Source organism: Salmo salar, chromosome ssa02 (assembly GCF_905237065.1).
Source record: "Salmo salar chromosome ssa02, Ssal_v3.1, whole genome shotgun sequence".
Taxonomy (NCBI): Eukaryota; Metazoa; Chordata; class Actinopteri; order Salmoniformes; family Salmonidae; genus Salmo; species Salmo salar.
In genome coordinates this window covers 20,007,368-20,029,588 of record NC_059443.1, presented here as the reverse complement: position 1 = coordinate 20,029,588, position 22,221 = coordinate 20,007,368, and the positions used below count along the sequence as shown (strand labels likewise).

At 49.9% G+C, this 22,221-nt stretch overlaps 1 protein-coding gene across 5 annotated transcripts in view; it reads left to right on the top strand.

Annotated features, from left to right (window-relative positions):
* The window catches only part of LOC106573729 (pyruvate kinase PKM-like), a 34,259-nt gene extending 12,201 nt beyond the window's left edge, over nucleotides 1-22,058 (top strand). For 4 of the 5 annotated variants that reach the window (XM_045696285.1, NM_001320018.1, XM_045696286.1 and 1 more), the window contains 11 exon segments: nucleotides 4,300-4,464; nucleotides 5,803-5,894; nucleotides 6,068-6,199; nucleotides 7,078-7,264; nucleotides 7,676-7,949; nucleotides 12,968-13,118; nucleotides 13,690-13,842; nucleotides 14,273-14,439; nucleotides 14,552-14,618; nucleotides 16,335-16,449; nucleotides 21,653-22,058. In XM_045696285.1, the coding sequence (XP_045552241.1) occupies nucleotides 4,326-4,464; nucleotides 5,803-5,894; nucleotides 6,068-6,199; nucleotides 7,078-7,264; nucleotides 7,676-7,949; nucleotides 12,968-13,118; nucleotides 13,690-13,842; nucleotides 14,273-14,439; nucleotides 14,552-14,618; nucleotides 16,335-16,449; nucleotides 21,653-21,759 (1,584 nt within the window). In that variant the 5' untranslated portion in view covers nucleotides 4,300-4,325 and the 3' untranslated portion in view covers nucleotides 21,760-22,058. 5 annotated transcript variants of the gene reach the window in all.
* The last annotated feature ends 163 nt before the right edge of the window (nucleotides 22,059-22,221 follow it).

The following is a 22,221-nucleotide window of genomic DNA, read 5'->3' as shown; positions in this document are numbered from 1 at the left end:
AGTATTGAGCTACTCTCATTTACTCCCTATCCTCCCTCCATCTCCATCCCTCCATTTCCTTCCCTCCATATCCTTCCCTCCATCTCCATCCCTCCATCTCCTTCCCTCCATCTCCTTCCCTCCATCTCCATCCCCTTCCATCCATATCCATCCCTCATCTCCATCCCTCCATCTCCTTCCCTCTATATCATCCCTCCATCTCCTTCCATCCATATCCATCTCCATCCATCCATCTCCTTCCCTCCTCCTCTCTCCTCTTTTCACATCCTCACATGTTGTCAGTACTGTTGTAAGTGTTGACCTTGTCCACCAACATCTGTCCTTCCTTTCCTCCTCCTCCAGCTCCTCCTCCTCCTCCTCCTCCTCTCTGCCTGTCTTGTGTGTTGACAGCAGCAGTACAGGCTGACTGAGTGCTACATTTATTTTTTATTATTTCTTTTTCTTCCCTGTGAGGCGTTCAGATCACAGACGACACACCTACTCATTCAAGGATTTCTCTTTATTATTACTATTTTCTTCATTGTAGAATAATAGTGAAGACATCAAAGCTATGAAATAACACATATGGAATCATGTGGTAACCAAAAAAGTGTTAAATAAATCCAAATGTTTTTTATATTTGATATTCTTCAAAGTAGCCACCCTTTGCCTTGATGACAGCTTTGCACACTCTTGGCATTCTCTCAACCAGCTCATGAGGTAGTCACCTGGAATGCCTTTCAATTAACAGGTGTGCCTTGTTAAAAGTTAATTTGCGGAATTTCTTTCCTTAATGCGTTTGAGCCAATCAGTTATGTTGTGACAAGGTAGGGGTGGTATACAGAAGATTTGGTAAAAGACCAAGTCCATGTTATGGCAAGAACAGCTCAAATAAGCAAAGAGAAATGACAGTCCATCATTACTTTAAGACATGAAGGTCATTCAGTCCGAAAAATTTCAAGAACTTTGAACATTTCTTCAAGTGCAGTCGCAAAAACCATCAAGGACTGTGATGAAACTGGCTCTCATGAGGGCCTCCACAGGAAAGGAAGACCCAGAGTGACCTCTGCTGCAGAGGGTAAGTGCATTAGAGTTGCCAGCCTCAGAAATTTCAGCCCAAATAAATGCTTCACAGTGTTCAAGTAACAGACACATCAACTGTTCAGAGGAGACTGAATGAATCAGGCCTTCATGGTCAAATTGCTGCAAAGAAACCACTACTAAAGAACACCAATAAGAAGAAGAGACTTGCTTGGGCCAAGAAACACGAGCAATAGACATTAGACTGGTGGAAATCTGTGCTTTGGTCTGATGAGTCCAAATTTTAGATTTTTGGTTCCAACCGCCGTGTCTTTGTGAGACGCAGACTAGGTAAACAGATGATCTCTTCATGTGTAGTTACCCCCATGAATTCAAGGCACACTTAACCAGCATGGCTACCTCAGCATTCTGCAGCAATACGCCATCCCATCTGGTTTGCGCTTAGTGGGACTAACATTTGTTTTTCAACAGGACAATGACCCAACACACCTCCAGCCTGTGTTAGGCTATTTTACCAAGAAGGACAGTGATGGAGTGCTGCATCAGATGACCTGGCCTCCACAATCACCTGACCTCAACCCAAATGAGATGGTTTGGGATGAGTTGGACCGCAGCGTGAAGGAAAAGCAGCCAACAAGTACTCAGCATATGTGGGAACTCCTTCAAGACTGTTGGAAAAGCATTCCAGGTGAATCTGGTTGAGAAAATCCCAAGCGTGTGCAAAGCTGTCATCAAGGCAAAGAGTGGCTACTTTGAAGAATCTAAAATATACACTGCTCCAAAAAATAAAGGGAACACTTCAACAACACAATGTAACTCTAAGTCAATCACACTTCTGTGAAATCAAACTGTCCACTTAGGAAGCAACACTGATTGACAATAAATTTCACATGCTGTTGTGCAAATGGTATAGACAACAGGTGGAAATTATAGGCAATTAGCAAGACACCCCCAATAAAGGAGTGGTTCTGCAGGTGGGGACCACAGACCACTTCTCAGTTCCTATGCTTCCTGGCTGATGTTTTGGTCACTTTTGAATGCTGGCGGTGCTTTCACTCTAGTGGTAGCATGAGACGGAGTCTACAACCCACACAAGTGGCTCAGGTAGTGCAGCTCATCCAGGATGGCACATCAATGCGAGCTGTGGCAAGAAGGTTTGCTGTGTCTGTCAGCGTAGTGTCCAGAGCATGGACGCGCTACCAGGAGACAGACCAGTACATCAGGAGACGTGGAGGAGGCCGTAGGAGGGCAACAACCCAGCAGCAGGACGGCTACCTCCGCCTTTGTGCAAGGAGGAGCAGGAGAAGCACTGCCAGAGCCCTGCAAAATGACCTCCAGCAGGCCACAAATGTGCATGTGTCTGCTCAAACGGTCAGAAACAGACTCCATGAGGGTGGTATGAGGGCCCGACGTCCACAGGTGGGGGTTGTGCTTACAGCCCAACACCGTGCAGGACGTTTGGCATTTGCCAGAGAACACCAAGATTGGCAAATTCGCCACTGGCGCCCTGTGCTCTTCACAGATGAAAGCAGGTTCACACTGAGCACGTGACAGACGTGACAGAGTCTGGAGACGCCGTGGAGAACGTTCTGCTGCCTGCAACATCCTCCAGCATGACCGGTTTGGCGGTGGGTCAGTCATGGTGTGGGGTGGCATTTCTTTGGGGGGCCGCACAGCCCTCCATGTGCTCGCCAGAGGTAGCCTGACTGCCATTAGGTACCGAGATGAGATCCTCAGACCCCTTGTGAGACCATATGCTGGTGCGGTTGGCCCTGGGTTCCTCCTAATGCAAGACAATGCTAGACCTCATGTGGCTGGAGTGTGTCAGCAGTTCCTGCAAGAGGAAGGCATTGATGCTATGGACTGGCCCGCCCGTTCCCCAGACCTGAATCCAATTGAGCACATCTGGGACATCATGTCTCGCTCCATCCACCAACACCACGTTGCACCACAGACTATCCAGGAGTTGGCGGATGCTTTAGTCCAGGTCTGGGAGGAGATCCCTCAGGAGACCATCCGCCACCTCATCAGGAGCATGCCCAGGCGTTGTAGGGAGGTCATACAGGCACGTGGAGGCCACACACACTACTGAGCCTCATTTTGACTTGTTTTAAGGACATTACATCAAAGTTGGATCAGCCTGTAGTGTGGTTTTCCACTTTAATTTTGAGTGTGACTCCAAATCCAGACCTCCATGGGTTGATAAATTGGATTTCCATTGATTATTTTTGTGTGATTTTGTTGACAGCACATTCAACTATGTAAAGAAAAAAGTATTTAATAAGATTATTTCTTTCATTCGGATCTAGGATGTGTTGTTTAAGTGTTCCCTTTATTTTTTTGAGCAGTATATTTTGATTTGTTAAACACTTTTTTTGGTTACTACATGATTCCATATGTGTTATTTCATAGTTTTGATGTCTTCACTATTATTTTACAATGTAGAAAATAGTACAAATAAAGAAAAACCCTTGAATGAGTAGGGTTGTCCAAACTTTGACTGGTACTGTATATTCCTTACATGTTTTTAATGGATGGATTGCATTTCTATAGGCCCATAAGAGCACTCACCCAGGTCTCAAAGCACTTGACCTTGAACTCACCTCCTCCACCACCAGTCTAGAGCAACACAAATTAGGGTCTCGATTCAGTCCGTCGCGCTGAAGACCTCCGCTACAGAGCAATAGAAATTTAAAGGCAATGGTTCCGCATTCACCGAGACTGCATTCACAGTAAATGGTGTATATGTCGGCCCAATAGGAAATGACCTTTACCTTTAAATCGTGCTACAGATTGAATGGAACCCCTATTACTGTACTGTAGGGTTTGTTTGTGAAGACACCAGCACCCAGACACACTGTGCATCTGATGTGTGTGTTCAATTAAAACAGACTCCAAATTAGAACCATTTGTCAGATTGCTTCTTGTCTCCAGAATGTCACTGTATACGATTTCCATGTCAGGTTGTAAATGTCATGTAGTGGCCATTCACAGCATCTGTACTGTATGACAGTATGTTGCATGTCACGTGACGTTAGCCCCCTCCCCACACACACCCTCTCTTGAATGTCACTGTTCAGAATGCTGCATGTTAACCTTCTCCAACCTTAGTTCTGTTAGTCTGAGGCCATCTCTCTCTCTCTCTCTAAAAGGTTTACATTACCAAAGTAAGTGGAATAGACAAAAAACTAAAACGGAAATAAACCATCAGAAATTAACAGTAAACATTACGCTCACAAAAGTTTTAAAATAACATAGACATTTCTCTCTCTCTCTCAGCTCGTATAAGACGTTACTCTGACGTCATGCCCCTCCCAGACTCCTTCATCCAGAAGCAGCAGCTGGACGCCAGCATGGCCGACACCTTCCTGGAACACCTGTGTCTGCTGGACATCGACCAGGAGCCAATCACAGCCCGCAACACAAGCATCATCTGCACCATCGGTGAGTTAAATAACTAATCATCTGCACCACGTCAAAACTCATTCCACGGAGGGCTCAGTGTCTGCGAGCTTTTGCTCTACCCTTGTACTTGATGGATGAATTCAGGTCACTAATTAGTAAGGAACTCCCCTCACCTGGATGTCTAGGTGAGTTAAATAACCAATCAGCTGCACCATCGGTGAGTTAAATAACCAATCAGCTGCACCATCGGTGAGTTAAATAACCAATCAGCTGCACCATCGGTGAGTTAAATAACCAATCAGCTGCACCATCGGTGAGTTAAATAACCAATCAGCTGCACCATCAGTGAGTTAAATAACCACATCTGCACCATCAGTGAGTTAAATAACCAATCAGCTGCACCATCAGTGAGTTAAATAACCAATCAGCTGCACCATCAGTGAGTTAAATAACCAATCAGCTGCACCATCAGTGAGTTAAATAACCACATCTGCACCATCAGTGAGTTAAATAACCATATCTGCACCATAACTGAGTTAAATAACCAATCAGCTGCACCATCAGTGAGTTAAATAACCATATCTGCACCATAACTGAGTTAAATAACCAATCAGCTGCACCATCAGTGAGTTAAATAACCATATCTGCACCATAACTGAGTTAAATAACCAATCAGCTGCACCATCAGTGAGTTAAATAACCACATCTGCACCATCGGTGAGTTAAATAACCAATCAGCTGCACCATTGGTGAGTTAAATAACCAATCAGCTGCACCATCAGTGAGTTAAATAACCAATCAGCTGCACCATCAGTGAGTTAAATAACCAATCAGCTGCACCATCAGTGAGTTAAATAACCAATCAGCTGCACCATAACTGAGTTAAATAACCAAACAACTGCACCATCGGTGAGTTAAATAACCAATCAGCTGCACCATCGGTAAGTTAAATAACCTTTTGTTTTGTGTAGCTTGTGTAGGTAGACCCGTGTGGCTCAGTTGGTAGAGCATGGCGCTTGCAATGCCAGGGTTGTGGTTTAGATTCCCACAGGGAACATGAACAAAAAAAGTATGAGAATCAATGCACTCACTACTATATGTCTCTCTGGATTAGAGTGCCTGCTAAATGTAGGGACAGTATAGGTAGGCCCTCTGATTCTTTCATTATGGCCACGCAGAGTTAACCTAGGGTAGAACTGTATGGGCTACGGGTTGGAGCTCAGTAGATCTAGGTTGGTGTGGTGTTGGTTGGCAGGCTGGGTATTGGTGATTGGCATCCCACTGACTGCACTATTGATGATGTATCAAAGTGTATTGATTGACCAACGAACTGCTAGACAACCCATGGTCTCTGTTGTCTCTTGTTCTCTCTCTCAGGGCCTGCGTCTCGCTCCATCCCCAAACTGCAGGAGATGGTGAAGGCAGGAATGAACATTGCTCGACTCAACTTCTCTCATAGCTCTCACGAGGTTTGTTTGTCTATGTCATAACCTGTCTCGCAAGTAATCACTGATCTGACACAACTGTCAATCACATCAGTTTAGTAACAGCTATTCTCTCTCTCTCTCTCTCTCTCTCTCTCTCTCTCTCTCGCTCTCTCTCCCTCTCTCTCTCCCTCTCTCTCCCTGTCTCCCTCCTTCAGTACCATGGTGAGACCATCAAGAACATCCGGGAGGCGGTCGAGACCATAACCACTGACCCTTTATATTACAGACCGGTAGCCATCGCCTTGGATACCAAAGGCCCTGAAATACGCACAGGCCTGGTCCGAGGGGTAAGCCAGCATTTCATTACTACTTAACATTCTATCCAATGGGCTTACATTCCCTACATCCCGACTGGTCAGTAGTCCAGTTTAGGGTGAGGATCAACAGACCAGGAGAGTGTGACCAGTGTTGACTGACCATGCTGGTTGTTTTGTGTCCTATCCTGGACATAGATTGTGCAACAGTATCAACAGTAGTGAGAAAGATGCTTTCTCAGCACCAGAACAGGACAAGTGTTTGGGCACCAGAGGAGGCTGGTGGGAGGAGCTATAGGACAGGCCCATTGTAATGGCTGCAATGGAATAAATGGAACGGTATCAAACATATCAAGCATATGGACACCACATGTTTGACTGCGCTCCATTTATTCCATTGTAGCCATTACAATGAGCCCGTCCTCCTATAGCTCCTCCCACCAGCCTCCTCTGTTGGGCACTGATCTATTTGTTATAGCACCAGTCCTGCCAATATCCTTTAGAAATGATAAAAACCTAGTTTATTGTCTGCTACATTCTATGTGTTCTATGTGTGAGGAAGATAAGGCAATGTCTAGCGTGTGTGTGTGTGTGTGTGTGTGTGTGTGTGTGTGTGTGTGTGTGTGTGTGTGTGTGTGTGTGTGTGTGTGTGTGTGTGTGTGTGTGTGTGTGTGTGTGTGTGTGTGTGTGTGTGTGTGTACGTCTGCATGCCATTTCTTACTAGCACTGACTTTGCTGATAGCTACTTTATTGAGGAAAAGTTTGACTTACTATATGACAGTGATGTGTGGTTGTCCCACCTAGCTATCTTAAGATGAATGCACTAACTGTAAGTCACTCTGGATAAGAGCATCTGCTGAATGACTGAAGTTAAGATGCGTGTGTTATTCTGTGTGTCTCTGTGTGTGTAGACTGCAGAGCAGGAGGTGGAGCTGGAGCGTGGGGCCAGTGTGCGTGTGGTGACAGGGGAGGGGGACAGGGACAGGACGGATGGCAACGTCATCTGGGTGGACTACCCCAGTCTGCCTCAGGTCCTGGAGAAAGGAGGAAGGATCTACATCGACGACGGACTCATCGGACTAAAAGTCCTGGAGACAGGTAACACATCATTTAACACACACACACACACACACACACACACACACACACAAACATACTGCATCTAAACACATTACTGGCGATACAGTGTTGGTTACACATACAGTGGTTCTTTCTTTAAAAGTTTTGAGTTTATGTCGCGACCGTTTGTGGTAGATGGTGGCAGATTGTGGTAAATTGCGTCATTCTGGCAACAATGGCTGACACTTAAATAACGTGCCATAGAATTCTGTGGCACCCCGCAAGCTGTGCTGCAGTATGCCGCAACTTTTAAAGGAAGAACCACTGTACATGATCATACTGCACAGTCCTGGAGATAGACAAGCCATAAACAAATAAACATTCTCTACTTCTATCTCATGATCTGATCTCATGACCTCCCTTCCTTCTCTCCCTCTCTCCTCTCTCCAGGTCCAGACTGGGTGGAGGCACTGGTAGAGAGTGGCGGTGTTCTGGGCAGCCGTAAGGGGGTCAACCTGCCGGGGTGTGACCTGGTGGACATGCCCGCTGTGAGTGAGCGTGATGAGGGGGACCTGAGGTTCGGCGTGGCCCAGGGGGTGGACATGGTGTTCGCCAGCTTCATCCGCTGTGGCCAAGATGTCAGGGAGGTCCGACGGGCCCTGGGGCCCTTCGGAAAGGACATCAAGGTGGTCAGCAAGGTGGAGAGTCGCCAGGGAGTACATAAGTGAGTGTGTGTGGAGGAGAAGAGAGAGAGAGGAAGAGACACACACACAGAGTCAACAACATGAATAGAATAACTTTCATTGAATGAGTAGCTTTACAGTCTCAGATTTACACATGAACAGCGCGTATCTTCAGCCTCAGTAGATGGATACCCTGCTGTCAATGCCTGTCGTCGGCCTTGGAACCACATGACTCCTTCTGTATCTCTAACAATAAGATTCTATAATCTACAGTACATACAGTAAGACAAGACAACCGTACTCCTGAAATTTTTTCTCCCCTTTATTTAACTAGGCAAGTCAGTTAAGAACAAATTCTTATTTTCAATGACGGCCTAGGAACAGTGGGTTAACTGCCTTGTTCAGGGGCAGAACGACAGATTTTTACCTTGTCAGCTCAGGGATTCAATCTTGCAACCTTTTGGGTACAAGTCCAACGCTCTAACCACTAGGCTACCTGCCGCCCCAAGTTGAATGCTCTACCAGCTAAAATAGAGGAAGTATTCAGAGTAGGAGATCTAAAAATGTTTGTTGTTGTTGTTGACCAGATACTATGCTATTTCACAGTAAACAAATGATCAACTGACTCAGCATGCTTATAGGTAACGGCACTCAACATATACGGCACTTACACAAATGACTGATGATTGGCTGAGAGAAATTTATACTAAAAAGACTGTGGGAGCTGTTTTGTTAGTCTTTTAACATTATTGATCATAATGTTCTGCTGGAAAAACATCTGAGTTATGGCTTTACACCCCCTGTTATACTTTGGATTAGAGTTACCTGTCTAACAGAACACAGGGTGTTCTTTAATGGAAGACTCTCCAACATAATCCAGGTAGTCGGGCATACCTAGGGCTCTGGCGGTCATGAAATGTTGTCAGCTGGTGATTGTCAAGCAAATAACTGCCAGTCTCACTGTAATTGACCTTTAATTGACATAAATATGTTTAGCATCTATTGTACCGATAATTAACATAAACACGTTTAGCATCTCCTGGCTTCCACATAGCCTACAAGCCACTGATGCAGACCTTTGGAACATCTACATTTTAAAAAGTTGAATAAATCAATTTAATATAGCCTACACCTTCACAATAAATCCATTATTTATTTTAGGCAGGTCTAAAGTATCATGATAAGAAGAAAATGTAGTCTATTTAAGAAGAACAGAATAGCATACTCTTGAGTTGTCCTTATGTTAGGTCCTGATCTGGCTATGCCATATGGCTGTGGGCTACACTAGTTCATATAGCAGACAAGATTTGCTTAGAATTCTGTGGCATTATGAAGAATACAATTGAACATAGCTCAATACAATAGAACGGATATTTTCTACAAACAATTGTGGCTATTCTGTGTTGAACGGTTAACCAAGAAACTGGTCCTCCTATATGCTTAATTTAGAGTTATTTGTGCAACTTTAGTTGTAATACAAATGTTGGGCTATATGTTTAGATTTGAAATACATTCTGAGGCTGCATGATAGGACTCTGCTTTCTTGACATCGCTATCAACAAGACAAGTCCTACAGGCTCTGGTTTTATAGCACCAGGACTACTGCTCAGTCATACTGTATGGCCAAGTGCCACAAAGAGGGACATAGGCAAATTACAGTTGGCCCAGAACAGAGCAGCATGGCTGGGCCTTAAATGTACACAGAGAGCTAACTTCAATAACATGCATGTCAATCTCTCCTGGCTCAAAGTAGAGGAGCGATTGACTGCATCACTGCTTGTCTTTGTGAGAGGTATTGACGTGTTGAAGGCACGGAGCTGTCGGTTCAAATGACATGCACACAGCTCAGACACCCATGCATACTCCACAAGGCATGCCATTGCCACCAGGGGTCTCTTCACAGTCCCCAAGTTCAGAAAAGATTCTGGGAAATGCATAGTACTACATAGAGCCATGGCACAAGCATGCTAACACACACACTCTACACACACATACATTGTAATGTTGTAATATTGTTTTATTGTGGTATTATAGATTTTGTATTGTAGCTACAGTACCAGTCAAAAGTTTGGACACACCTACTCATTCCAGGGTTTTTCTTTATTTTTACTATTTTCTACATCATTGAATAATAGTGAAGACATCAAAAATTATGATCAAGGTGAACTGGCAACAGACAAACAGAGAACACAGGTATAAGTACACTGGGGATAATGGAGAAGATGGGCGACACCTGGAGGGGGGTGGAGACAAGCACAAAGACAGGTGAAACAGATCAGGGTGTGACAACTATGAAATAACACATATGGAATCATGTAGTAACCAAAAAAGTGTTAAACAAATCAAAATATATTTTAGATTTTACATTCTTCAAAGTAGCAATTTTTTACCTTGATGACAGCTTTGCTGTGAGGAGTGACCTCTGCTCCAGAGGATAAGTTCATTAGAGTTACCAGCCTCAGAAATTACAGCCCAAATAAATGTATCACAGAGTTCAAGTAATAGACACATCTCAACATCAACTGTTCAGAGGAGACTGAATGAATCAGGCCTTCATGGTTGAATTGCTGCAAAGAAACTACTACTAAAGGACACTACTAAAGGACACCACGAAGAGACTTGCTTGGACCAAGAGACAAGAGCAATGGATATTAGACCGGTGGAAATGTTTGTTTCCAACCGCAATGTCTTTGTGAGACACAGAGTAGGTGAATGTATTATCTCCACATGTGTGGTTTCCACCATGAAGCATGGAGGAGGAAGTGTGATTGTGTGGGGGTGCTTTGCTAGTGACACTGTCAGTAATATATTTAGAATTCAAGGCATACTTAACCAGCATGGCTACCACAGCATTCTGCAGCGATACGCCATCCCATCTGGTTTGCGCTTAGTGGGACAATAATTTGTTTTTCAACAGGACAATGACCCAACTCACCTCCAGGCTGTGTAAGGGCTATTTGACAATGAAGGAGATTGATGGAGTGCTGCATCAGATGACCTGGCCTCCACAATCACCCAACCTCACCCAATGCATTCCAGGTGACTCCCTCCTGAAGCTGGTTGAGAGAATGCCAAGCGTGTGCAAAGCTGTCATCAAGGAAAAGGGTGGCTACTTTGTAGAATATAAAATCTAAAATATATTTTGATTTGTTTTACACTTTTTGGTTACTACATGATTCCATATGTGTTATTTCATAGTTTTGATGTCTTCACTATTATTCTACAATGTAGAAAATAGTAAAAATAATGAAAAACCCTTGAATGGGTAGGTGTGTCCAAACATTTGACTGGTAGTGTATATACAAAAGTATGTGGACACCCCTTCAAATGAGTGGATTTGGCTACACCCGTTGCTGACTGATGTATAAAATTGAGCACACCGCCATGCAATCTCCATAGACAAACATTGTCAGTAGGATTGCCTTACTGAAGAGCTCAGTGAATTTCAACGTGGCACCGTCATAGGATACCACCTTTCCAATAAGGCAGTTTGTAAAATTTCTGCCCCACTAGAGCTGCCCCGGTCAACTGTAAGTGCTGTTATTGTGTAGTGGAAGCTTCTAGGAGCAACAGCGGTTTAACCGCGAAGTGGTAGGCCACACAAGCTCACAGAACGGGACCGCTGAGTGCTGAAGTGCGTAGAGCGTAAACATCGTCTGTCCTCAGTTACAACACTCACTACCAAGTTCCAAACTGCCTCTGGATGCAACGTCAGCACAAGAACTGTTCATCGGGAGCTTGATGAAATGGGTTTCTATGGCCAAGCAGCAGCACACAAGCATGAGATCACCATGCGCCATGCCAAGCATCAGCTGGAGTGGTGTAAAGCTCGCTGCCATTGGACTCTGGAGAAGTGGAAACACGTTCTCTGGAATGATGAATCGCGCTTCATTATCTGGCAGTCTGACGGATGAATCTGGGTTTGGCGGCTGCCAGGAGAACGCTACTTGCCAGAATGCATAGTGCCAACTGTAAAGCTTGGTGGAGGAGGAATAATGGTCTGGGGCTGTTTTTCATGGTTTGGGCTAGGCCCTTAGTTCCAGTGACGGGAAATCGTAATGCTACAGCATACTATGACATTCTAGATGATTCTGTGCTTCCAACTTTGTGGCAACAGTTTGGGGAAGGCCCTTCCCTGTTTCAGCATGACAATGCCCCCGTGCACAAAGCGAGGTCCATACAGAACTTGACTGGCCTGCACAGAGCCCTGACCTCAACCCCATTGAACACCTTTTGGATGAATTGGAACGCCGATTGCGAGCCAGACCTAATAGCCCAACATCAGTGCCTGACCTCACTAATGCTTTTGTGTCTAAATGGAAATAAGTCCCCACAGCAATGTTACAACATCTAGTGGAAAGCCTTCCCAGAAGAGTGGAGACAGTTATAGCATCAAAGGCAGGACCAACTCCATATTAATGGCCATGATTTTGGAATGAGATGTTTGTCAAGTAGGTGTCCACATACTTTTGGTAAGGTAGTGTATGTAGTGGTAGAGTAGTGGTGTAATAATGTGTTGTATGGTGTACTGTTTTATTTTAAATGGTGAAGTAATTGCCTTCATCTTGTTTAGACCCCAGGAAGAGGGGTGGTTGGCAGGAACTAGGCTGCTGCTGCCTTGGCAGGAACTACTGGGGATCCTTAGTAAATACATATAAAACCACTCTGCAGTATCGTAACTACGGAATTAAATAGAACATTATATTGCATCTCTGCTATCATAACAGATACATTCCCACTGACAGCGAAGTGATGGATAACCACATCACTGGTAACCACGTCTGGATGTTATAGATCTATAATCACACTGACAGCTGACAGCAGAGTGATGGATGAGGATGTGTCAGAACTATATAGGATCTGGATATTATATATCTATGATACATCACCCATATGGCTGTCTGTATATGAATATGTCATCATAAGTCATGTCTACTTCTCTCCTTCCTCCTCCTACCCTCCCCCCCTCCATCGCTCTCCTCCCTCCCTCCCTCCCTCTCTCTCCCCCCCCTGTATCTCCCTCTCTGTCTGTCTCTCCCTCTCCCGCTCTCTCTCTCAGTTTCTTGGAGATCCTGGCGGAGAGTGATGGGGTGATGGTTGCCAGGGGCGACCTGGGCATAGAGATCCCTGCAGAGAAAGTCTTCATCGCTCAGAAGATGATGATCGGACGTTGCAACTCCGCTGGCAAGCCTGTTATCTGTGCTACACAGGTCAGAGGACACACACACACACACACACACATACTCACACACTCCTGGAGCCATGTTGAGTGTGTTGTATGGTACAGCTCTTGACTCAGAGTGACAGCATTATAGCAGGTTTTCTATAAAAGGTCAAAATGCACACATACACATGCAGACACACACACACACACACACACACACACACACACACACACACACACACACACACACACACACACACACACACACACACACACACACATAAATACTTAAGGGCATGAAGAGCAGGGCGGGGCCAAACAACATACACACGCAGTTGGGATGTGTTACATAGGATATTAGCAACAGGACACAAAATATAATGATGATAACATAGATACTGTCTCTCACAGACACACACACATAGACCCGACACAAACACTCCTCAGTCTCATGTTCTCTCTGTCTCCTTTATATTGACTCATATAGCTAGACTCTGTGTGGAGTCTCACGAATATCAATAACCATCCCTCCCCATCACTCTACCCATTCTATTCTCAGTGTCTTCTCTCATGTTGCCCAACCACATCCCTTGTGTGCTGATGTGTGTGTGTGGTAGATGTTGGAGAGCATGGTAGCCCACCCCAGGCCTACGCGTGCGGAGGGCAGTGACGTAGCTAACGCAGTGTTGGATGGAGCCGACTGTGTGATGCTCTCTGGGGAGACGGCTAAAGGACTGTTCCCTGTCGAGTCTGTGACCATGATGCACTCGGTCAGTGTGTGGAGAGTAGAAAGTCCATTCTATTAAATAATCATTTGGTGGGTGCTTATATTTGTCCTATTTCACACGTGTACAAGTGTGTATTATAGATGTGTAAATTGGAAATGTGTTTTTCGATATATCCCAACTCCCACTGAGACACCCTCAGAGAGTGAGGTCACGGCCAGCCATTATCAACGGTGACCTTGGAGCAATTAGGGTGGTTAAGTGCCCGGCTCAAGGGCACGTCGACATATTTTTCACTTTTTCGGCTTGGGTATTCAAACTAGCGACCTTTTGGTTACTGGCCCAACGCTGGAGAGTTGCGCTGTAGGACACTTTCAAGGAATCAAAATGTCTGACAAATTTAGATTTTGCGGTGACCTATCCCTTTAACCATTTCCCCTTCCTCTCTGTCACACCACACCACACACACCTACAGATCTGCAGGGAGGCGGAGGCGGCCATCTTCCAACAGCAGTTGTTTGAAGAGCTTCGTCGTCTGACCCCTCTGTCCAATGACCCCACTGAGGTCACTGCTATAGGGGCTGTAGAATCCTCCTTCAAATGCTGTGCTGGAGCTGTCATAGTACTCACTACTACTGGCAGGTATGCTGTTATACACACACACATACACACATACTGTACATGCAAACACACACATGCTCACTGACTCCAACCCTCTCCCTTTCTGCTCGTTCTATCCCTCTCTCTCTCCCAGGTCAGCCCAGCTCCTGTCCCGGTATCGCCCACGCTGTCCCATCGTCGCGGTAACAAGAAGTCCTCAGGTGAGATAGAATACTGGCCCACTACGAGTCCCAACCCCTAAGGATAGGTTTAGGATTGTTGTTTGATATGTGGTTGCAGCCTGTAGAGTGGGGCTGTTACCTGCCTCCCTCAGGGTAAAGGTAAAGGCTGTTACCTGCCTCCTTCAGGGTAAAGGCTGTTACCTGCCTCCCTCAGGGTAAAGGTAAAGGCTGTTACCTGCCTCCCTCAGGGTAAAGGTAAAGGCTGTTACCTGCCTCCCTCAGGGTAAAGGCTGTTACCTGCCTCCCTCAGGGTAAAGGTAAAGGTTGTTACCTGCCTCCCTCAGGGTAAAGGTAAAGGCTGTTACCTGCCTCCCTCAGGGTAAAGGTTGTTACCCTGCCTCCCTCAGGGTAAAGGTAAAGGCTGTTACCTGCCTCCCTCAGGGTAAAGGTAAAGGCTGTTACCTGCCTCCCTCAGGGTAAAGGCTGTTACCTGCCTCCCTCAGGGTAAAGGCTGTTACCTGCCTCCCTCAGGGTAAAGGTAAAGGCTGTTACCTGCCTCCCTCAGGGTAAAGGTAAAGGCTGTTACCTGCCTCCCTCAGGGTAAAGGCTGTTACCTGCCTCCCTCAGGGTAAAGGTAAAGGTTGTTACCTGCCTCCCTCAGGGTAAAGGTAAAGACTGTTACCTGCCTCCCTCAGGGTAAAGGTAAAGGTTGTTACCTGCCTCCCTCAGGGTAAAGGTAAAGGCTGTTACCTGCCTCCCTCAGGGTAAAGGCTGTTACCTGCCTCCCTCAGGGTAAAGGTAAAGGCTGTTACCTGCCTCCCTCAGGGTAAAGGTAAAGGCTGTTACCTGCCTCCCTCAGGGTAAAGGTAAAGGCTGTTACCTGCCTCCCTCAGGGTAAAGGTAAAGGCTGTTACCTGCCTCCCTCAGGGTAAAGGTAAAGGCTGTTACCTGCCTCCCTCAGGGTAAAGGTAAAGGCTGTTACCTGCCTCCCTCAGGGTAAAGGCTGTTACCTGCCTCCCTCAGGGTAAAGGCTGTTACCTGCCTCCCTCAGGGTAAAGGTAAAGGTTGTTACCTGCCTCCCTCAGGGTAAAGGTAAAGGCTGTTACCTGCCTCCCTCAGGGTAAAGGTAAAGGCTGTTACCTGCCTCCCTCAGGGTAAAGGTAAAGGTTGTTACCTGCCTCCCACAGGGTAAAGGTAAAGGCTGTTACCTGCCTCCCTCAGGGTAAAGGTAAAGGCTGTTACCTGCCTCCCTCAGGGTAAAGGTAAAGGCTGTTACCTGCCTCCCTCAGGGTAAAGGTAAAGGCTGTTACCTGCCTCCCTCAGGGTAAAGGTAAAGGCTGTTACCTGCCTCCCTCAGGGTAAAGGTAAAGGCTGTTACCTGCCTCCCTCAGGGTAAAGGTAAAGGCTGTTACCTGCCTCCCTCAGGGTAAAGGTAAAGGTTGTTACCTGCCTCCCACAGGGTAAAGGTAAAGGCTGTTACCTGCCTCCCTCAGGGTAAAGGTAAAGGCTGTTACCTGCCTCCCTCAGGGTAAAGGTAAAGGCTGTTACCTGCCTCCCTCAGGGTAAAGGTAAAGGCTGTTACCTGCCTCCCTCAGGGTAAAGGTAAAGGCTGTTACCTGCCTCCCTCAGGGTAAAGGTAAAGGCTGTTACCTGCCTCCCTCAGGGTAAAGGTAAAGGCTGTTACCTGCCTCCCTCAGGGTAAAGGTAAAGGCTGTTAGTTTGGGTGGACTGATGCAGCGTGTGTTCTGTCTCCAGGTGGCCCGTCAGGCCCAGCTGCTGAGGGGTGTGTTCCCAGTGCTGTTCCACCCCCTTCCTGCCCCCGTCTGGGCCGACGATGTAGACAACAGAGTCAACTTCGGCATGAACATAGGTCTGTGTGTGTTGAAGGGGTGTGTGTGTGAGAGAGAGAAAAGGAATGGGAAAGATGGGGAGAAAGAGAGAACATTGTCATATGGATGTTATTCACGTCTCTTTTCACTATCTCACTGTGTCTGACTCCCCCTTCCACCCTCCCTCACTGTCTGCCTCCCTCTTCCACCGTCTCTCACTGTGTCTGACTCCCCCTTCCACCGTCTCTCACTGTGTCTGACTCCCCCTTCCACCCTCTCTCACTGTCTGCCTCCCTCTTCCACCGTCTCTCACTGTGTCTGCCTCCCTCTTCCACCCACCCTCACTGTCTGCCTCCCTCTTCCACCGTCTCTCACTGTGTCTGCCTCCCTCTTCCACCCACCCTCACTGTCTGCCTCCCTCTTCCACCGTCTCTCACTGTGTCTGCCTCCCTCTTCCACCCACCCTCACTGTCTGCCTCCCTCTTCCACCGTCTCTCACTGTGTCTGCCTCCCTCTTCCACCCACCCTCACTGTCTGCCTCCCTCTTCCACCGTCTCTCACTGTGTCTGCCTCCCTCTTCCACCCACCCTCACTGTCTGCTTCCCCCTTTCCACCTTCCCTCACTGTGTCTGACTCCCCCTTCCACCCTCCCTCACTGTCTGCCTCCCTCTTCCACCGTCTCTCACTGTGTCTGCCTCCCCCTTCCACCCTCTCTCACTGTCTGCCTCCCTCTTCCACCGTCTCTCACTGTGTCTGCCTCCCTCTTCCACCGTCTCTCACTGTGTCTGACTCCCCCTTCCACCCTCCCTCACTGTCTGCCTCCCTCTTCCACCACCCTCACTGTCTGCTTCCCCCTTTCCACCTTCCCTCACTGTGTCTGCCTCCCCCTTCCACCCTCCCTCACTGTCTGCCTCCCTCTTCCACCCTCCCTCACTGTCTGCTTCCCCCTTTCCACCTTCCCTCACTGTGTCTGCCTCCCCCTTCCACCCTCCCTCACTGTCTGCCTCCCCCTTCCACCCTCCCTCACTGTCTGCCTCCCTCTTCCACTGTCTCTCACTGTGTCTGACTCCCCCTTCCACCCTCCCTCACTGTCTGCCTCCCTCTTCCACCGTCTCTCACTGTGTCTGCCTCCCCTTCCACCCTCCCTCACTGTCTGCCTCCCCTTCCACCCTCCCTTACTGTCTGCCTCCCCTCCCACCTCCCTCACTGTGTCTGCCTCCCCCTTCCACCCACCCTCACTGTGTCTGCCTCCCCCTTCCATCCTCCCTCACTGTGTCTGCCTCCCCCTTCCACCCTCCCTCACTGTGTCTGCCTCCCTCTTCCACCCTCCCTCACTGTGTCTGCCTCCCCCTTCCACCCACCCTCACTGTGTCTGCCTCCTCCTTCCACCCACCCTCACTGTGTCTGCCTCCCCCTTCCACTCTCCCTCACTGTGTCTGCCTCCCCTTCAACCCTCCCTCACTGTGTCTGTCTCCCCCTTCCACCCACCCTCACTGTGTCTGCCTCCCCCTTCCACCCTCCCTCACTGTGTCTGCCTCCCCCTTTCACCCACCCTCACTGTGTCTGCCTCCCCCTTCCACCCTCCCTCACTGTGTCTGCCTCCCCCTTTCACCCACCCTCACTGTGTCTGCCTCCCTCTTCCACCCTCCCTCACTGTGTCTGCCTCCCCCTTTCCCTCCTCCCTTACTGTCTGCCTCCCCTTCCACCCTCCCTCACTGTGTCTGCCTCCCCTTCCACCCTCCCTCACTGTGTCTGCCTCCCCTTCCACCCACCCTCACTGTGTCTGCCTCCCCTTCCACCCTCCCTCACTGTGTCTGCCTCCCCCTTCCACCCTCCCTCACTGTGTCTGCCTACCCCTTCCACCCTCCCTCACTGTGTCTGCCTCCCCCTTCCACCCTCCCTCACTGTGTCTGCCTCCCCTTCCACCCACCCTCACTGTGTCTGCCTCCCCCTTCCACCCTCCCTCACTGTGTCTGCCTCCCCCTTCCACCCTCCCTCACTGTGTCTGCCTCCCCCTTCCACCCTCCCTCACTGTGTCTGCCTCCCCCTTCCACCCTCCCTCACTGTGTCTGCCTCCCCCTTCCACCCTCCCTCACTGTGTCTGTCTCCCCCTTCCACCCTCCCTCACTGTGTCTGTCTCCCCTTCCACCCTCCCTCACTGTGTCTGCCTCCCCCTTCCACCCTCCCTCACTGTGTCTGTCTCCCCTTCCACCCACCCTCACTGTGTCTGCCTCCCCCTTTCACCCACCCTCACTGTGTCTGCCTCCCCCTTCCACCCTCCCTCACTGTGTCTGCCTCCCCCTTCCACCCTCCCTCACTGTGTCTGCCTCCCCTTCCACCCTCCCTCACTGTGTCTGCCTCCCCCTTCCACCCTCCCTCACTGTGTCTGTCTCCCCTTCCACCCTCCCTCACTGTGTCTGCCTCCCCTTCCACCCTCCCTCACTGTGTCTGCCTCCCCCTTCCACCCTCCCTCACTGTGTCTGTCTCCCCCTTCCACCCTCCCTCACTGTGTCTGTCTCCCCCTTCCACCCTCCCTCACTGTGTCTGCCTCCCCCTTCCACCCTCCCTCACTGTGTCTGTCTCCCCCTTCCACCCACCCTCACTGTGTCTGCCTCCCCTTTCACCCACCCTCACTGTGTCTGCCTCCCCCTTCCACCCTCCCTCACTGTGTCTGCCTCCCCTTCCACCCTCCCTCACTGTGTCTGCCTCCCCCTTCCACCCTCCCTCACTGTGTCTGCCTCCCCTTCCACCCTCCCTCACTGTGTCTGTCTCCCCCTTCCACCCTCCCTCACTGTGTCTGCCTCCCCTTCCACCCTCCCTCACTGTGTCTGCCTCCCCTTCCACCCTCCCTAACTGTGTCTGCCTCCTCCTTCCACCCACCCTCACTGTGTCTGCCTCCCCCTTCCACTCTCCCTCACTGTGTCTGCCTCCCCTTCAACCCTCCCTCACTGTGTCTGTCTCCCCCTTCCACCCACCCTCACTGTGTCTGCCTCCCCCTTCCACCCTCCCTCACTGTGTCTGCCTCCCCCTTTCACCCACCCTCACTGTGTCTGCCTCCCCCTTCCACCCTCCCTCACTGTGTCTGCCTCCCCCTTTCACCCACCCTCACTGTGTCTGCCTCCCTCTTCCACCCTCCCTCACTGTGTCTGCCTCCCCCTTTCCCTCCTCCCTTACTGTCTGCCTCCCCCTTCCACCCTCCCTCACTGTGTCTGCCTCCCCTTCCACCCTCCCTCACTGTGTCTGCCTCCCCCTTCCACCCACCCTCACTGTGTCTGCCTCCCCCTTCCACCCTCCCTCACTGTGTCTGCCTCCCCTTCCACCCACCCTCACTGTGTCTGCCTCCCCCTTCCACCCTCCCTCACTGTGTCTGCCTCCCCTTCCACCCTCCCTCACTGTGTCTGCCTCCCCTTCCAACCTCCCTCACTGTGTCTGCCTCCCCCTTCCACCCTCCCTCACTGTGTCTGCCTCCCCCTTCCACCCTCCCTCACTGTGTCTGCCTCCCCCTTCCACCCACCCTCACTGTGTCTGCCTCCCCTTCCACCCTCCCTCACTGTGTCTGCCTCCCCCTTCCACCCTCCCTCACTGTGTCTGCCTCCCCCTTCCACCCTCCCTCACTGTGTCTGCCTCCCCCTTCCACCCACCCTCACTGTGTCTGCCTCCCCTTTCACCCACCCTCACTGTGTCTGCCTCCCTCTTCCACCCTCCCTCACTGTGTCTGCCTCCCCCTTTCCCTCCTCCCTTACTGTCTGCCTCCCCTTCCACCCTCCCTCACTGTGTCTGCCTCCCCTTCCACCCTCCCTCACTGTGTCTGCCTCCCCTTCCACCCACCCTCACTGTGTCTGCCTCCCCTTCCACCCTCCCTCACTGTGTCTGCCTCCCCCTTCCACCCACCCTCACTGTGTCTGCCTCCCCCTTCCACCCTCCCTCACTGTGTCTGCCTCCCCCTTCCACCCTCCCTCACTGTGTCTGCCTCCCCCTTCCAACCTCCCTCACTGTGTCTGCCTCCCCCTTCCACCCTCCCTCACTGTGTCTGCCTCCCCTTCCACCCTCCCTCACTGTGTCTGCCTCCCCCTTCCACCCACCCTCACTGTGTCTGCCTCCCCTTCCACCCTCCCTCACTGTGTCTGCCTCCCCCTTCCACCCTCCCTCACTGTGTCTGCCTCCCCCTTCCACCCTCCCTCACTGTGTCTGCCTCCCCCTTCCACCCTCCCTCACTGTGTCTGCCTCCCCCTTCCACCCTCCCTCACTGTGTCTGTCTCCCCTTCCACCCTCCCTCACTGTGTCTGCCTCCCCCTTCCACCCTCCCTCACTGTGTCTGCCTCCCCTTCCACCCTCCCTCACTGTGTCTGTCTCCCCCTTCCACCCACCCTCACTGTGTCTGCCTCCCCCTTTCACCCACCCTCACTGTGTCTGCCTCCCCTTCCACCCTCCCTCACTGTGTCTGCCTCTCCCTTCCACCCTCCCTCACTGTGTCTGCCTCCCCCTTCCACCCTCCCTCACTGTGTCTGCCTCCCCCTTCCACCCTCCCTCACTGTGTCTGCCTCCCCCTTCCACCCTCCCTCACTGTGTCTGCCTCCCCCTTCCACCCTCCCTCACTGTGTCTGTCTCCCCTTCCACCCTCCCTCACTGTGTCTGTCTCCCCCTTCCACCCTCCCTCACTGTGTCTGCCTCCCCCTTCCACCCTCCCTCACTGTGTCTGCCTCCCCCTTCCACCCACCCTCACTGTGTCTGCCTCCCCCTTTCACCCACCCTCACTGTGTCTGCCTCCCCCTTCCACCCTCCCTCACTGTGTCTGCCTCCCCCTTCCACCCTCCCTCACTGTGTCTGCCTCCCCCTTCCACCCTCCCTCACTGTGTCTGCCTCCCCCTTCCACCCTCCCTCACTGTGTCTGCCTCCCCCTTCCACCCTCCCTCACTGTGTCTGTCTCCCCTTCCACCCTCCCTCACTGTGTCTGCCTCCCCCTTCCACCCTCCCTAACTGTGTCTGCCTCCCCCTTCCACCCTCCCCTCACTGTGTCTGCCTCCCCCTTCCACCCACCCTCACTGTGTCTGCCTCCCCCTTCCACACTCCCTCACTGTGACTGCCTCCCCCTTCCACCCTCCCTCACTGTGTCTGCCTCCCCCTTCCACCCTCCCCCACTGTGTCTGCCTCCCCCTTCCACCCTCCCTCACTGTGTCTGCCTCCCCCTTCCACCCTCCCTCACTGTGTCTGCCTCCCCCTTCCACCCTCCCTCACTGTGTGTAGGAAAGGCCAGGGGCTTCTTCAAGACAGGTGACATGGTGATCGTGGTGACCGGCTGGATCCCTGGTTCTGGTCACACTAACATCATGAGGGCAGTCCACGTGCCCTAAACACTCTGCTCCTATTGGACACTACCACTGACTGACAGACAGGCCCACCAATCCTAAGTGGCACATAGCTTAACAGACACACTAACTGGAACGCTAACTACATAGATAGCATAGAACAAAAATTAATACATTTCCCTTATGTGGAGATGAAGTACATAAACAAAACTACAGTTTAGAGATTACAATGAAAAGTCAATATTGATTTTAATCTTGTCTTAATGTTTTTGTGTGTTTATTAATTTCTGTCTTGGAAGCACTGCCTCTCTCCAAATAAAGCTTGGAGCATAACCTCATCATAACATGGTGTGATGACTGCCTTTCTCTCTCTCTCTGTCATTATGGAGGTCAGGCAGTGAATTATCAGACAATTAACATGCAGTCTAACGAGCTACTATCTACTAGTCCTCATTGCTAGGTTAGTTATATCAGGTTATGATGATGACACGCATAACCAATCAATTA